The 16540-nt window shown below is 38.4% G+C and overlaps 1 protein-coding gene across 1 annotated transcript in view; it reads left to right on the top strand.

Annotated features, from left to right (window-relative positions):
* Positions 1 to 16540, top strand: part of sds22 (protein phosphatase 1 regulatory subunit sds22) — a 214026-nt gene that overhangs the window by 117359 nt on the left and 80127 nt on the right. Inside the window, exon 6 of the mRNA XM_067137327.2 lies at positions 12364 to 12480. Coding sequence (XP_066993428.1) covers positions 12364 to 12480 — 117 coding nt within the window. The remainder of the gene's footprint in view (positions 1 to 12363; positions 12481 to 16540) is intronic.

Raw genomic sequence — 16540 nt, 5'->3', positions numbered from 1 at the left:
TTTATAACTTAGACTGTAGTTTCTTATTCCCCGACTTCATATACTGATTTTCATTAAATTCTAACCCATTTTCTCGTGGCTCGGCGTTGATGTGGACTTGGAAACAAAAATTCAAATTCATGAATATCTGTGTTATCGAAGCTGGTACGGTAACAATGTATGACGTAAATGATCGGAAATTTAATTATTGATAGGACCTCTAATAAAATAAATATTTGAGAATTAAATTTTAAGTCTTCCCTTAAACTACCATGTCACTCAGCGTGAGTAAAATGATTTATAGCCTAGATTGTAGCGGCTCATCCTCCGACTTTACATACCAATTTTCATTAAATTCTCCTCAGCCGTTTTCTAGTGATGCGTGTACATACATACATACATACATACAGACAGACAGACAGAAATTACTGAAAAGTAAAAAGTGCATTTCCTTCTTACTATGGACATGACCGATACAGAAATACCATTCTTTTCAAATTCTGAGCAATGTACAGACAAAACTCTTATATTTTATATATATATATATATATATATATATATATATATATAGATTAAATAATGCTTGTAGTGATATCCCCAAGGGTGACTAAATTTTTTGTCCTGTGAGCTTATGAGTAATATAGCAATTTGATGGTTCATATTCATAGTTTTGTATTTTGAATATCATTATGAAAGACATTATGTTTTAGAGAAATTTTGTAAAATGCCAATGAAATGAAATGGCGTATGGTTTTTAGTGCCGAGAGTGTCCGAGGAGATGTTCGGCTCGCCAGGTGCAGGTCCTTTGATTTGACGCCCGTAGGCGACCTGAGCATCGTGATGAGGATGAAATGATGATGAAGACGACACATACACCCAGCCCCCATGCCAGCGAAATTAACCAATGATGGTTAAAATTCCCGACTCTGTCGGGAATCGAACCTGAGACCCTGTGACCAAACGCCAGCATGCTAACCATTTAGCCATGGAGCCAGACAATGCTAATGAATGTATAGTTCTACATTGCTTCTGAAATTTTGTGTACATTGTAATTTTTTCATCGTTTGGATTGTTTGTGTTATAGGCTAATTGTACGCTAAAGTCCCTTGTTTTGATATGAGGAATCTGGCAACCCTGAGTTTTATATTAAAGAACAGAAGGTTTATTCAACTTGCCGCTCTGAAATTCTTATCTATAAATTTGAGTTTATACATGCATTGGGATAAATTTTTAGAAGTATCCCTGTGATTTGTCTTCCTGTTATCTTTTTTTTAAACATACTTCCATCACTGTCTTGTTTCTTCTATGTTTTATTGAATATTATAAATATTGTATTGTACTGTTGCTTCTCCATAAGCATTTGAGCTGTTGTGTTTATGATTAATGTGTAATTGTTATTCATTTGTGAATTTGTATAGAAAAATAAAAGGTATCCTCCTTCATACATAGTTGCACAGGATGGTGGGCAGTAAACGAAAAACTGAATTTTTAGTTGAAAAATATATAAACATATTATATGTACACACACATACACATATTGTTGTGACCATAATTTTTTTTTAAAATTCTGTCGAGTGAGTTGGCTGTGCTGTTAGAGGTGCATGGCTGTGAGCTTGCATTCGGGAGATAGTGGGTTTGAACCCCACTCTCGACAGCCCTGATGATGGTTTTCCCATTTTCACACCAGGCAAATGATGAGATAGTACTTTAATTAAGGCCACAGCCTCTTCCTTCCCAGTCCTAGCCCTTTCCTATCCCAACATTGCCATAAGACCTATCTGTGTCATTGCAACATAAAGCAACTTGTAAAAATATATATATATAATTTAGTCATTCTCAGAAATTGTTTGTATAGATTGTATGACAATTACCGTATTTACTTGAATATTACACTCCATTTTTTCCGATTTTATAGTCACAAAAGATAGGGGTGTCCAGTAGGTGAGAATCTCCCATTTCATGTTATGAACACGTCTTTTAGACCTACATACTGCATTTATTCACACAATGGATGCCACTACATAATGGATACGCTCCAGTTTTCACCTAAAATTTTGGAAAAATCATTGCTCTGATTAATGGATGCATTACATATCCAAAAGAAAATTATTTTATTGTTAGTAATATTTAAATCTTAAAATTGGATGGATTGCAGTATCCAATAAAACTAGTAAGTGGAGATCAATGGCTGCATAATCAATACTGTACACTTTCTGTGAGGGATAGCAATTACTTCCGTAGCATATGTGTAAATGAGATGATATTGTGTGTGTTATGGCAATGATGAGAAATGGAGGATGGAATAGTCATAAATTTTTTAAACAACGTGTGAAAAACTCTAATTACTACTGGTTTTTTTTTGTTTTGTTTTTTTAGTTCACAAGATACACTCAACTACAGACGGGTCGAAAAAATGTTCACTGTTGATAATCCATATCTTCTGATAAATCTGACATGCAGGTACAATTTTTAGCACTGAGAGAGAGTTCTGTTATACAGGGTTATTTTAAATGGTTGTCGGGGTTTCATGAATTTTTGTTTGAAAATGTGGAAAACGCACCATTTTTATTGTTGCAGTAACGGTTAGACAAACTCTCAAAGTTTTGTTTTGCATCAAGTGCAGTACATAAGTTACCACCAGATGGCAGTAATAGCAGTGTTTAACAAAATGGCAGTTAGCGATAAGGAGAAAGCTCTTTGTACTCTCGAATTTCATCAACATTGATCCGTTACCAGAGTCGAGCGCCATTTTTGGACAAAATACGGGAAGGAGCCTCCTTCCGACAACTCTTTTCCCAGATGGTGCGCACAATTTGTGGTACAGGTTGTTTTTGCAAAGGGAAAAGCAGTGGACGTCCCGCTATGTCAGAAGCGGATGTGAATCGGATTAGGGGCATTTATCTCCGAAGTCCTAAGAAATCAACTACGAGATGTAGCAGGGAACTGCAAGTTCCTCAATCCACAGTATAGCGTGTTACGAAGGCGCCTAAATGTAAAGCCATATCGCCCACAATTGCGTCAAGTTCTAACAGCTAATGACAAAGCCCTACGTTTCGACTTTAGCGTGGCACTGCAGGTACGGATTGAAGAAGATGATGGTTTTCTTGACAGAGTAGTTTTCAGTGACGAAGCTACTTTTTATGTAAGTGGAAAGGTAAACAAACAAAACGTTCGCATTTGGGGTGCAACGAACCCCCATTGTTATGTGGAACATGTGCGAGACTCTCCTAATGTGAATGTGTTCTGTGCCGTTTCAAACACGAAGGTCTATGGCCCGTTCTTCTTCAAGGAACAGACAGTAACAGGGCTGACTTACCTAGACATGCTCACAGAATGGCTGTTACCCCAGTTAAGTGACGACAGGGATGATTACGTTCTGCAACAGGATGGTGCACCACCTCATTTCCACAGGGAGGTTAGAGCATTTTTAAACCAAGAACTTCCACAACGATGGATGGGACACGGAACGGAATGTGATCTGATGCTCTTACCCTTTCCACAACATTCACCAGATCTTACACCATGCGATTTCTTCCTGTGGGGATATGTTAAAGATCAGGTATTTGTTGCTCCTCTACCAGTGGATATTCAGGAAGTGAAGCAGCGCATCATGCCTTCGAAAGCATCACTGTTGCCATGTTGACTCGTGTGTGGGAAGAGATGGACTATCGAGTAGATGTGTGTAGAGTGACACAAGGCGCACATATCGAGCATTTGTAATGTGTGTCAAAATAACTTTATGAGTTACAGTACACAATAAAACAAGATTCTTATTCCTACGTCAATTGCACTGTGAGTTATGAATTTTTGTAACCCCAACAATAATTTAGAATAACCCTGTACTTTTGAAATGACCACCAGCAGCTTCTAAACAATGCTGATGGTACCGAACTGCAGACCGAATTATGGCTGTCAGTGTATCTAGCGTAATGGCAGCACATGGTGCTACAATTTTTTCATGTAGCTCGTTGATTATAGCTATTTTTTGTCGATACGCATCATTCTTGATGGTCCCCCACTGGTAGAAGTCCAGTCGTGTCAAATTAGGAGGCCGAGGTGGGTACTCAGTAGCACCTCTTCGACCTACCCACCGTTCAAGTATAGAGTGTCATCCAGGTACAGCCTGACATCTCGATGGTAGTGAGGCAGAGCTCCATCTTGCTGCAAGTAAACATTTCATTGCCATATAGGGTTTGGATGTCATACAATATTCTTGCCTAAAGCATATCAAGATACATCTGATATGGTACCATCGAAGAAGAAAGGACCAATCAAACCACATGATGACAGACCACACCACTCATTAAGCCCCTAGATTCACTGCCTTCTCCACATGAATGTGAGAATTTACAGGAGACCAGTAGGCATAATTGTGGTGGTTCGCAGTACCTTTACGGTATTGGTTCCTTCCAAAAACAGGTTTGAATTTCTTCCTCTGCTGTCGGTGGTCATTCTTGCGGTCTTTGTTTCACTCATCTTCAGCTCAAAATTATTGAACATTTAGTCAGTTTCTTCTGTTCTTCACCTTCTGTTTCCCCAGAACAGCACGTCATCAGCAATTACCAAGGCATTTGGTTCATTGTCCATTTTCTTGATAGATTTTATTACCTTATCCATTACCATTTTGAACAAGTGTGGTGATGGGGCACTTCCTTGTTTAACACCTCTCTTTATTTCAAACCATTTTGATCGTCCACTGCCTATTTGAACACAGCTGTAACAATTCTGGTGTAGCATCTTAACTTTGCCAGTTGGGTACTTCGACATCTTGTGGTCTTCCAGACATTCCCAGATCTTGTTCCAAGGGACAATATTGTAGGCCTTTTTCAATGTCCAAAAGTGTAACCACAAAATTCTTTCCATCTTATCTTGTACTTTCTGTAAGCATTCTTACAGCAAAAATGAGATCCATAGTACTTTGATCTTTCCTCAGTCCGTGTTGTTCTTCCTCAAGCAGAGGTTCCACTATCTTCCTAAGTTTCATTTTGATGATCTTTTCCAACAGTTTCAGGGCGTCTTGGATTAGTCATTTTACTGCCAACTTCTTGTTCCATTATTCCTATGTCCACTCTTTCATTTTCTACTTCATTTCTTCTAGCACCCATTTTTTGTTTTATGTGATCTAATTTTCTTTTCAGCATATTTCTTTCCTTTAGTACTCTCTTTACATGGTCATTCCACCTAGGCGTTACCTTCTCTTTTGGTGTCACACTTGTTTCCCCTTAGATTTATTCAGCTTCCTTTACAAGGGTTTCTTTGAGCAAGGTCCAGTTTTCTTCTACCCCCTCTAATCTCATTTTTAGGTGATTTCATTTTTATTCCTGCTTGGTAATTTTTTTTCTGAGTCCTTTAGCAATGGTTTCTTGATCTTTAGCATTTTTATACCCTTGACTTTGGTGACTCGTCTCCCTGTGATGACTTCGTTAGTGCTTGTCTTCTGTAACGAGCATGGATGACTGCATTGCTTTGGAATCTCCAGACTCCATCAGTGAATTCAGGACCATAGATTTGCCACAGTACCTTATTTTCAAAAACTGCTTCATGATGTTGGTAAATTTTGGTGCGGGAGAATGTCTCGAAACTATACAACAACACTGATCAGTCTTGTAGATCTTTATGATATTGGAGAAAGACACAACTGAAACAAAGAGAGGCAAGGAAAATATGTAGCTTCTGCAGGTGATGCAACTCTGGATGTTTTCCCTGATGTGGTTTTGCTGGTTCAGTGTGGCACCAAGGTTTTTAAAGTCTGTAACCTTATCAATTTGGTAGCAGGTAGAGACCCTCCTTGGAGGCATTTCTACCCAGGGAGTGGCGCCCCTGCCTATGTGAGTCCCAGAGCACGCTGACCCGGTGTGTAGTATCTGGTAAGGGTCCCAGCTCAGGGTTATGAGTGAAGACCTCAACGACATCAACGGCGGAGAGGGTGACCTTCGGTACGGCGGAGATGTTGGAAGAGGCGGCCCTGTACTTGGGGATTAATACAAGTACAACACACAAAGGGGACGACGGTTCCACATGTTAGTGGCGGTACCCCGACAGCGTCTGTTCCCCATGTTAGGGGCGGCTGAATCACAACTCACCAACACGTCTGGCAAGCGTGGTGTTTTATTGCTGAACACCTTCCATAAACTCCTATGACTTCGAATTTTCAAACGAAACTACCCCAGGTGAGTAGAGTGAAAGACTCAGAATCTCACACTGACAATACGTCAGTCTGCCTCAAGGATTCTGGGGGAGGCAAAAATTTGAAAAGAACAACTAAAAAAGTAAGAATAGCCACATACAACATAAGAACTATGAGAATAGCTGAAGACCTGGAAAGGCTAGAACAAGAACTGCATGACATAAAATGGGATATTCTGGGTATTTGTGAGACTCGCCTTCAAGGAGAAAAAGCTGAGACCCTTCCATCAGGTCATGTCATCTTACGTAATAACGGGGATGCTTCTACACATGGGGTTGCTATTCTTGTCAATAAAAATATCAAAGAATTCATACACAAGATGATTTATGTCTCTTTCAGAGTGATATATATCGTCCTCAAATTGAATAGTAAAATCTCCATACAAGTCATACATGTCTATGCTCCAGCCAGTACTTCTGACAAAGAGGCAGTGGAACAGCTGTATGAAGATATCCCAAAGCGAAAAATTCAGAAAAGACACAACTCTGTATCATCACTGGAGACTTCAATGCAAAAGTGGGTCAAAAGGAAATCGGAGACCCAGAGAACATTGGTACATATGGACTAGGCGATCAAAACTAAAGAGGAGAAAGATTGCTAGAATATCTCACAGCCGAAAATCTCTATTGCATGAATACTTTCTTTAAAAAGCCCATCCAACAAAAATGGGCATGGAAGAGCCCCGATGGACAAACCAAGTATGAGATAGATTTTTATCCTGACCAACAAGAAGAAATATTGTACAGATGTTACTGTTCTCAGCAGATTTGATACAGGAAGCGACCATAGGCTAGTTCGAGCAACCTTCACATTTGACCTCAAACTTGAACGGTCCAAAATGACAAGGGGGTACACTTTTCCAAGAGTAGAGGACTTAGAAAAACATCAATCATCATTTCAACAAGCTCTTACCAAAAAACTTAACCCAACAGAAGATTTGAAATACTTGGACGTGAACGAACTTAATGAGAAAATTACAGTCAGTATTCAAAATGCAGCAAAGGAGATCCCATTGAAGAAAACTAATAAGAGGAGCCGACTTTCACTTAATACCATGCAGCTCATTAAGGACAGGAAGACAGCGGAATACAAAAATCTTAACAAGACCATTTGCAAGGAAATAAGAAAAGATCTAAGGAAATTTAATAATAACATGATCATGCAGACAGTTGAAGAAAATAAAGAAAATAAAAACATGAAGATTTTAAAGAACAACATGTCTACAGGAAGACCAAAAATTACAAAACTTAAGAACCAAAATGGAGAAATAGTCACAGATAGGCAAAACATTACTGAAGTTATTAGAGATTTCTACTACAAGTTGTATACATCAACCATTAATAAACCATCCAGTGATGAACAACTAGCCCACAATTATACACCTGAAGTAGCACCGGAAGTAACCACTGCTGAGATTGAAAATCCACTTAAACAACTAAGGAATAAAAAATCCTCTGGGGAGGATAAAATAACGAATGAAATGCTGAAATTAGGTGGAAGAGATCTGCTAGAAGCCGTGAGAATACTCATGAACAAGTGTATTAACTCTGGAAGAATACCAGAAAATTGGAAAAATGCTGAAGCGATACTTCTCTTCAAGAAAGGTGATAAGGAAAATTTAGAGAACTATCGTCCTGTGAGTTTGTTATCACACCTTTACAAGCTCCTGACTAAAATTGTAACCAACCGCCTCACAAAAGAACTGGATTTTTATCAACTTGCCGAGCAAGCGGGATTTCGTAAAGGTTTCTCAACTGTTGAACACATCCAGACTATTTGTCGTCTTCTTGAGAAAACCACTGAGTACAACATCAAGATTCATCTGGCCTTCATTGATTATAAAAAAGCTTTTGACTCAGTGGAGATTTGGGCAATCATGAAGGCACTTCAAAATGCCATGATAAACTCAAGGTATATAAAGCTTCTGGAAAACATTTATGATCAAGCAACAATGGTAGTCAGAGTGGACGAAGACCTCATCACCAGTAAAATCCCAGTTGGCAAAGGAGTTCGACAAGGTGACACAGTCTCTCCAAAGCTGTTTACCCTTGCCTTGGAAGATGTATTCAAAACCCTTCATTGGGATAATAAAGGAATAAAAATCAACGGGTTATATTTGAACCATCTGCATTTTGCCGATGACATTGTGTTCATAAGTGAAAATCTAGATGAGCTAGAAAGCACGATCAAGAATAAAAAACTGCTTCTGCTAAGATTGGTTTGGAAATGAACATTAATAAAACGAAAATACTGAGCCCAGAGAGTCGACCACTTAAAATGGGAAACCAATATATAGAAGCTGTCGATGTGTCGATGAGTACATCTATCTTGGACACAAGATAAAACTTGGAAAAGACAACCAACATGCAGAAATTCCTCGCAGAATAGGTATGAGTTGGACTGCATTCCGAAAACTAAGATTCATCCTCACCAACAAGGATGTTCCAATTAACCTGAAGACCAAGGTTTATAATACGTGCGTGCTGCCAGTTACTACTTATGGTCTGGAAACGATGACTCTGACAAAGGAAAGTGCTCGCAAGCTTCAGTGAACACAACGAGCCATGGAGCGACAGATGCTAGGGATCAGCCTTAGGGATAAGATCCGTTCAGAGGACATCAGGATAAGAACTAATGTAACAGACATCCTAGAGAGAGTAGCAAGACTAAAATGGCAATGGGTAGGACACGTAGCTCGTCAAGACTACAACAGGTGGACCTCTAGGATTGTTCACTGGAGACCGTGGGGACACAAGAGAGGCATTGGAAGACCCCAGAAGAGATAGCTCGACGACATAAAGCTGTTGGCTGGAACACGCTGGTTCCAAGTGGCTCAAGACCGAAGATGATGGAAGCACATGGAAGAGGCCTATATCCAGCAGTGGATTGAAATAGGCTAGAAAAGAAGAAGAAGAAGAAGAAGAAGAAGAAGAACCTTATCAAAGAGTCGGTTGCCAATCCTGATGCTGTCAATTCTAGAATGTCCATCTCTGCTAATAATGAGGTTCTTAATCTTCTTGGTTTTTATATCTAGATCACCTTTCTTTACATATTTATAACAATAATCAATTCAATAACCAATCAGTAACACAAATATTCACAACTTTCTGATAGATTGTCTGATGATTTTAAGGCCTGTGATAATATAGTCTGCTAGCATTTGTACCCATTCTTGGCATGGGAATTTGCAAAGGATTGCATGTTTCTTTCAAGAATTTATGTGAAGTTACTTACCTCTATTCACACTTTTAACGCGACATGTTAAACTGATATTTTTCTCTGAAAGCTTGTGACAGTAATGTGAAGTACGTTACAGCTGAACAAAATTGACACAGAATGAGAACATTTTCTGAATTTTTAGTACAGTACAGCTCCTAGTCCGAAGTTGTGCGAAATTCTCCCTGCTTCTCAGTTCACATATTGTTGTTTCTCTGACCACTGGTGTGGTGCTGTGACTGAAGACTCATGAAACCCTTCGTTTATGATACCTTATTATCGATAAGAGGCTCTATAGTTTTTTAGTTCTTTGTAACTTAAAAGCTTTTCAGTCTTTAAGACACACAAGTTTAATATAATATATATAGGATTATAACATCCCTGAAAAAATATCACTTCTTGTGCATATGTATGTACAAAATATAGTTTACATTGCGTAAACTTGTCGGTGATATTGAAAGTTTGGTGGATGTATTGGGAAAATGAAATATCCCTTACTAAATTCTGATCATACGAGTTGCAGATTTTTGAAAGCAGTAACAGAGAAGAAATTTAGGTGCAGGGCATATTAAGTATTCAGATAAGATGACAACTTAATGTGTTATTACTTAAGCCTAAAGAGTCAAAGCAGAGGTAAGAAATTAAAGATGAAAACTGAGGTAGAGAAGAAATACTGTAACAGTGATAAGAAATGCCAAAAAAACACCTCAGAGTGTGAAATAGTGGGCTACACTCTGTGGTACAGTTTAAATATTAACAGCCATACTTAGCAGTATTCAAAGACATTGTAACCTTCAAAGTTATTTTGCAAATATCCCTCAAAATGGCAGTTTGACGCCTCTCTTGCCTTGTACCCAACGAACAACCATGCGTTTACAGGATTGATGACGAAAAGGACGTTACATCACTGTTGGCAAGCAGATTGAGACGTTGCAATGGCAACCGGTGGATTCGCTGTCGGTCTGTGAGGGTGTCCATCACTGGCTGCAGAGTGTGAAACCCATAAGAAACAGTAATTATCTCCGTCATTTGAAGAGTAAGCAAAATTATATACCATTTTTTTAGATTAAAATGAAGGGATATTTCACATATAGTCTGCAGAATTTTACAGAAAATTAGGAGTGTAAGAGAATACTGAAAAGCCTCTTCTGGTCTTCGTATAAACCCCCAGTCTATTCAGTGATTTTTAAATCATATGTATATCAAAACCTGCTCCTGGATGAGTAGACTCTAATTATGAAGTTTGGTTGAGATCTATTCAGCTGTTTACTTGTAATGGTGGAACAAACAAACAAAAAACAGACAGACAGACACAAAAATCAAACACCATAGATAGGCCTTGAATTCACCTAAAACAGATAATTATATCAAAATATGGCAAAATAAACCAAATTAGAAACAGCAGACCTCATACAACTTTATTTATATAGATTTTGAATTTGGAATACAAATTCAAAGTGTTGCCAGCGTTCCGCCCCAGTGTGCTAAGTTGGGCTCATCAGTTGGTAAATAGCACACCTACCAAGATGCATGGCTTGGGCATACCATGGAGGCCACTGCGTAGCCTACTTGGAGCCACCGGCAGTGCCAATGCAGTATGAGAGAATGAGTTAGCTGGAAAATTTATAATCTCCGATAACGGACCAACTATATTGGTGATAAATAAATTCAAAGTGTAGTTTTGATTAGCCTTGTCTTGAGAATAAATTTGCTGCAGCTAATTGAATATTATATAGCAGAGTTGGCTCAGTAATCTTAATTTGCCACTATTTCTCAACCTTGTATGCCCTGAATCTTGATATGGTAGGCTCATGACAGAGTGGAAGTGTGCTGCTGGTATCTTGACTCCTGTTGTTTCTTTTTTTCAACAAAGTAGGTATACTGTCTATATGTAATGACTCTGCCAATTGTCGATGAGGTTGTAAGAAGGTTCAGATATCGTGTTTGATTGATTACGATTTGTTCTGATAGGAACTTGAAAAGGAGCACATAGCTATTAACAAGAGGAGATAAGGACAAATATGATAACAAAAAAAAAAAAAGAACCAGGGCAATCTGCAATCAAATAGATGGATTCTTCTCATCAATACCAGTTCTTCTACATCCTTTTCTTCTCACTACCTGACAAGCTTATTTCACTTCCCACCTTTGGAGGGCAGGCATCAACAAATTTTTTTTGTTTCAATTTGCTTTACGTTGCACCAACACAGATGGGTCTCATGGCAACGATGAGGTAGGAAAGGCCTAGGAGTAGGAAGGAAGCGGCTGTGGTCTCAATGAAGGTACAGCCCCAGCATTTGCCTAGTGTGAAAATAAGAAACCATGGAAAACCATCTTCAGGACTGCTGGTAGTGGAACTCGAACCCGCTATCTTCCGGATGCAAGCTCACAGCTGTGCGCCCCTATCCGCACAGCCAACTTGCCCGGTGGGCATCAACACTTACTGAGTGACCATCTTGATAGATTTTCAGTCTTAATGAGGGAAATGTAGGTTAAGAAAAAAGCCAGATAAACACAGAAAAGGAGAAGAGACATAAGATAAAGGTGAGTACAGGTGGTAAGACTAGGAACACAGCAAAAAGACAAAGAGTTTGCAATAGGATAATATTGCCAGGCTGAGTGGCTCAGATGGTTGAGGCACTCTCCTTCTGACCCCAACTTGGCAGGTTTGATCCTGGCTCACTCTGGTGGCATTTAAAGGGGCTCAGATACGTCAGCCTTGTGTTGGTAGATTTACTGGTGCATAAAAGAACTTCTGCTGGACTAAATTCCAGCACCTCAATGCCGCCGAAAACTGTAAAAGTAGTTGGTGGGCCAAAAAGCCAATAACTTTATTATTACAGGATAATATTTGTTCTAAAACATTTACTTAACAATAAATTATGTTTTATTTAAGAATAATCTTTAGTGCTTAATGTGATTCACAGTTTCATAATACTATTGTGAAATTTTTCTATTGAGATGATAAAATTCTGTTGCAGAAAATCGAGAATTTAGAAGGTCTTGACAACTTGAAGAATCTGTTTTTGGGAAAAAACAAGATTACAAAAATTGAAAATTTAGGCTCTCTGACAAAACTGGAAATTCTCAGTCTCCAGGTAATTATAATCAATAATAATAATAATAATAATCATCATCATCATACCAAGTAGAAAAATAAGTATGTGCACTTGCTCAAGCTTACTGTTGTAGCAATGGTGCACCAGGAGACTCCACTGCAGAGAGTGGTGATGCAATCATCAAGGGCTCCAACCAGGCTTTAGTTTAGTTACTGTTTGTATGGTGTGTGTCCATTTCTTGTTGATGTTATAGCAGAAAAAACGTGCAAAATTCAGTTATATGTGTTTCGGAGTGTAGTGAACACATGTAAATGCAGTGCAGGTGAAAATGCTGACATGTTTTGTGCTGGGGAATTTGGATATAAATCTAGTAGAGTTTAACACTTTACATCATCTAAAGGTGAGAAGCTTTTCTCTCTGTGGGTCAGGGCTATTCCACAGGAAAACACTGCTCCTAACCATAAATCTTGTATTTGAGTGTGGCATTTTTCCAAGGATCTTTTAATAAAGCTGACTCATTATTTATTGATGGGAAAAATGTCAAAATTCCAAGAGTTGAATTGAGATTGGAATCCAGGAGCTGTTCCACATATTTTTCCTAATTTGTCCTCTCACCTGAGTAAGCCTTTAAATGTTTGGCCCTATTAAATGGATATTACATGAAGAACCCTTTGACAATGAGCATATCTTGAGGTGCCACCATAGAAATAAATGACTCTACATATAAGATAACAAAACTTGATGTTGAGGTTCCGTGTGTCATTCTAAATTTGAAGAAGAGAATTAAAAATTTAAACAGGAATCTAAGAAGAACCAAAAATTAATTAACTGTTTACAAAACTAGAATAAAATTTATTGAAAAGAAGGAAAGAAAAGACGATCGATTAAAGCTGATGATGACATCACCTTAGTAAGAAACCAAATAATAGTAGATACAATGCTGAAGAAGTGAAACACAAGTCCCAAAGGTATTGGTATCTATTATTCAAATGAATATACATTGGATAGTTTTTTTAAAATCAAGTCTGCTAGGGTTTGCAGACATCCGAGGCATGAACTGTTGCCCTTGTTTAAAGAACCCGGCCGTCCACCCACCCACTCACCAGAACTCATTCTATCATCATTTCTCACTGCAGCCAAATTTTCAACATCATTCTTTTTTTTAAATTGCTTTTAATTACCTACCTATAATCCCCCAGTATGGCAAACATATTTTCCCTTGGTACTCGGTCATATGCTTTCTCTAGATCTACAAAACATAACTCTATTCCTCTCGTAGAATTTTTCAATTACCTGACATATACTGAAAATCTGATCCTGGCAGCCCCTCTGTTGTCTGAAACCACACTGGTTTTCATCCAACTTACTCTCAACCAGTGATTGCACTCTCCCTTCCAAAATGCCAGTGAACGCCTTTTGTGGTATTCTGATGAGTGAAAAACCTCGATAGTTGTTGCTTGTAGATAGGTACAGTTACTGATTTTGTCCAGTCAGAAGGCACATTACTAACATACCAGACTGTTCTTATTATTCTCTGAAGCCATTTCATCCCTGCCTTCGCACTATATTTCACCATTTCATGTCTCATTTAAGCTATTCCTCATGCTTTATGATAAATTAGTTCATTTACCATCCTTTCCACTTCCTAAAGCATGATTTCACTGACAACATCATCCTCCTCCACATGAGCTTGGTTGTTCATGACATCAACAGCAAGATTTCTTTTACATTGAGAAGATTTTCAAAATATTCTTTCCACCTGGAAGATCTTTGTCATGGTCAAAAATAATAAAAAATGTACATGTTTTGGCTGTTATGAGCCTTCCTCAGCCGTAAAACATTAAAACTCAAGTAATCATAATTCATCAAACAAGTGTTCTTATGAAAACACAATTCACTTTAAAAAGCTGACACAGCAAGCATTCGTGTCATTAAAAGTTCGTAATTAAAATCTTCTTGAACTGAAAGGAAGTTGCAGAAATGACTAGAATGTGGCAGATGTTGTGGATGAAGAGTGGATGTTGTTCAGATATCAATGACTGTTGATATTTAGAAATTTCATGCTCTGTATTGAAGTGGGATTACAATAATTGAAATTAATAGGGGTCTTCCTATTCAATACACAGACATTTATTAATGTGAATCAATCACACGTCGTTCACATGAGGTACTAGTTTCGGCACTAAACTTGTGCCATCATCAGCCAACGAGTCAAATCAGGCAAACACAATAACTAAAAACAACTTTAAAACACACTGTCACACCTGCATAGATGCATATTAAATAAAATATGGTACATGATGATATCGCACTTCAGTATAAAATCTTTTTAAAATGATGATGACTCCGTTGTTTTGTACATGTGGTGGTTTGTCCAGCTTGTATATGTCTTTAGTTCTTTGATCTTGTTGAAATTATGCTGCAGAGTTTAAAGTCATATGAAGTTAACACTTTGTTTGATCTGTGGTTTGGTTCCGAAAATAAATGTGCATATGATGGACTTGGTTAGACCCAAAGAATTAATTCTCACTTCAATATGGGGTTTTTGGAACCTTGAGCAGCCTGTTTGATCGGCAGACGGAGCTCCAGCAGTGTATACATTTTAATTTATAAACTCCAGAGTGTAAGAACTTTTTTTAAATTTTTTTTTTTTTTTTAGTGTCAGTGTTGTAATATATGTTAGAATTAGTGCTGCTGGTTCGGAAGGCTATAATAAAATCATGTTTTTTGAAAGTGTTTGAAACCTAAAATATCTTGTCATTATTGTAGTTGTGGGGATCACTACACTTATTGACTTGCTAGCTACAGTAAACACAACATTAAATAGAAGTGCATTTTTATTCTGCACGGAACTTTACTTTTTTTTTTACCTACCATTCAGTGCATATATAACATCACTCGATGTATTTTTTTTTAACTATCTTTATCCTAAGTGTTCGCCATCTTGTTATAATTATGCTGCCATGGAAATCATAAAGAAGACGGGCAGTCTACATGTTTTCACCGGCGTTGCTTAGTGTGGCGAGGTCCAGCTGCTGCCCTCTAGGTTCCTGTGGCAGAGGGATCACATGGTTTCACCACACCACAGAGTCAAGGTAGTCACGGCTGAAAGTAGTCTGAAAACCTAACTCTTCGGCCGGAGCGAGTTGTAGGTCCCAAGTCGCTTGATGGTGGAGCACTTTTAGGTGCCGGCAATGATGCGACTGTGTCATCATGGAGAGTGTTCTCTCGGCTGATGCGATGATCCTGAGTGGCATTTTGTCCAGGTAAGGGTGTGTTATCAGCCAGGAAGAAAACAGGTTTTATCCGATCAATGCTGAAGCGGACAGGCTTACCTCTTATCTACACAGTCAGTATCCTATCACTTGGATCTAACACTCAATGTGGGTCAGTGTATGGCGGCAGTAGGGTGCCGCGGACCATGTCATCATGTAGGTAGATGTGAGTACAAGTGTTCAAGTCCCTGAGGATGAAGGTGGAGTGTTGATCATGTCGTGACGTTGGCAAAGGACGCAGTCGACTCACGTGTTGGCGGAGTCTGACTATGAAGTTTGAAGTGTCCTCGAAGCAGTTGTCTGTCGTGGCACAGAGCATTTCTCCTGGAAGTCGAATTGGTTCTCCATAGAATGGAAGATAGGAAACTTAAAAGGGTCCACCTTTTCAATACAAAAATGTTATAGTTTATTTACAACATATATTTACACTTGAAACTAGTTTCGACGCTGTTTGGCGTCATCTTCAGCCAAAATGTGGGAAATAGGCTAGCATGTAGACATTTATATTACACAAGGCGTTACATTAAACAATACACATCTTACGAGGAGATAAAAACAGGGACGAATATAGAAACAAATGAATCGTTGAGAAAGCAAAAGTTATAAATATTAAAAATAACCTTAACCACACATCTTGCAGTGCGAAAATATTCGCCTTGAATGATTCCTGAATACCAAACGCACGCGCACACATTTCTGAAGAGCCAGCAGGCAGGAAAAAGTAAAGTGAAACCTTAAGAGTTCTTCCGAGAAGAGTTCATCATTTTTTCTATGTTCCGACTAACTAATGAAGTCTCCCTTGAGTTCCTGATAAACATACACAA

The sequence above is a fragment of the Anabrus simplex genome, chromosome 1, assembly GCF_040414725.1.
Source record: "Anabrus simplex isolate iqAnaSimp1 chromosome 1, ASM4041472v1, whole genome shotgun sequence".
NCBI lineage: Eukaryota > Metazoa > Arthropoda > Insecta > Orthoptera > Tettigoniidae > Anabrus > Anabrus simplex.
The sequence above is the reverse complement of the archived record's forward strand: the minus strand, read 5'-3'. Positions and strand labels throughout refer to the sequence as shown.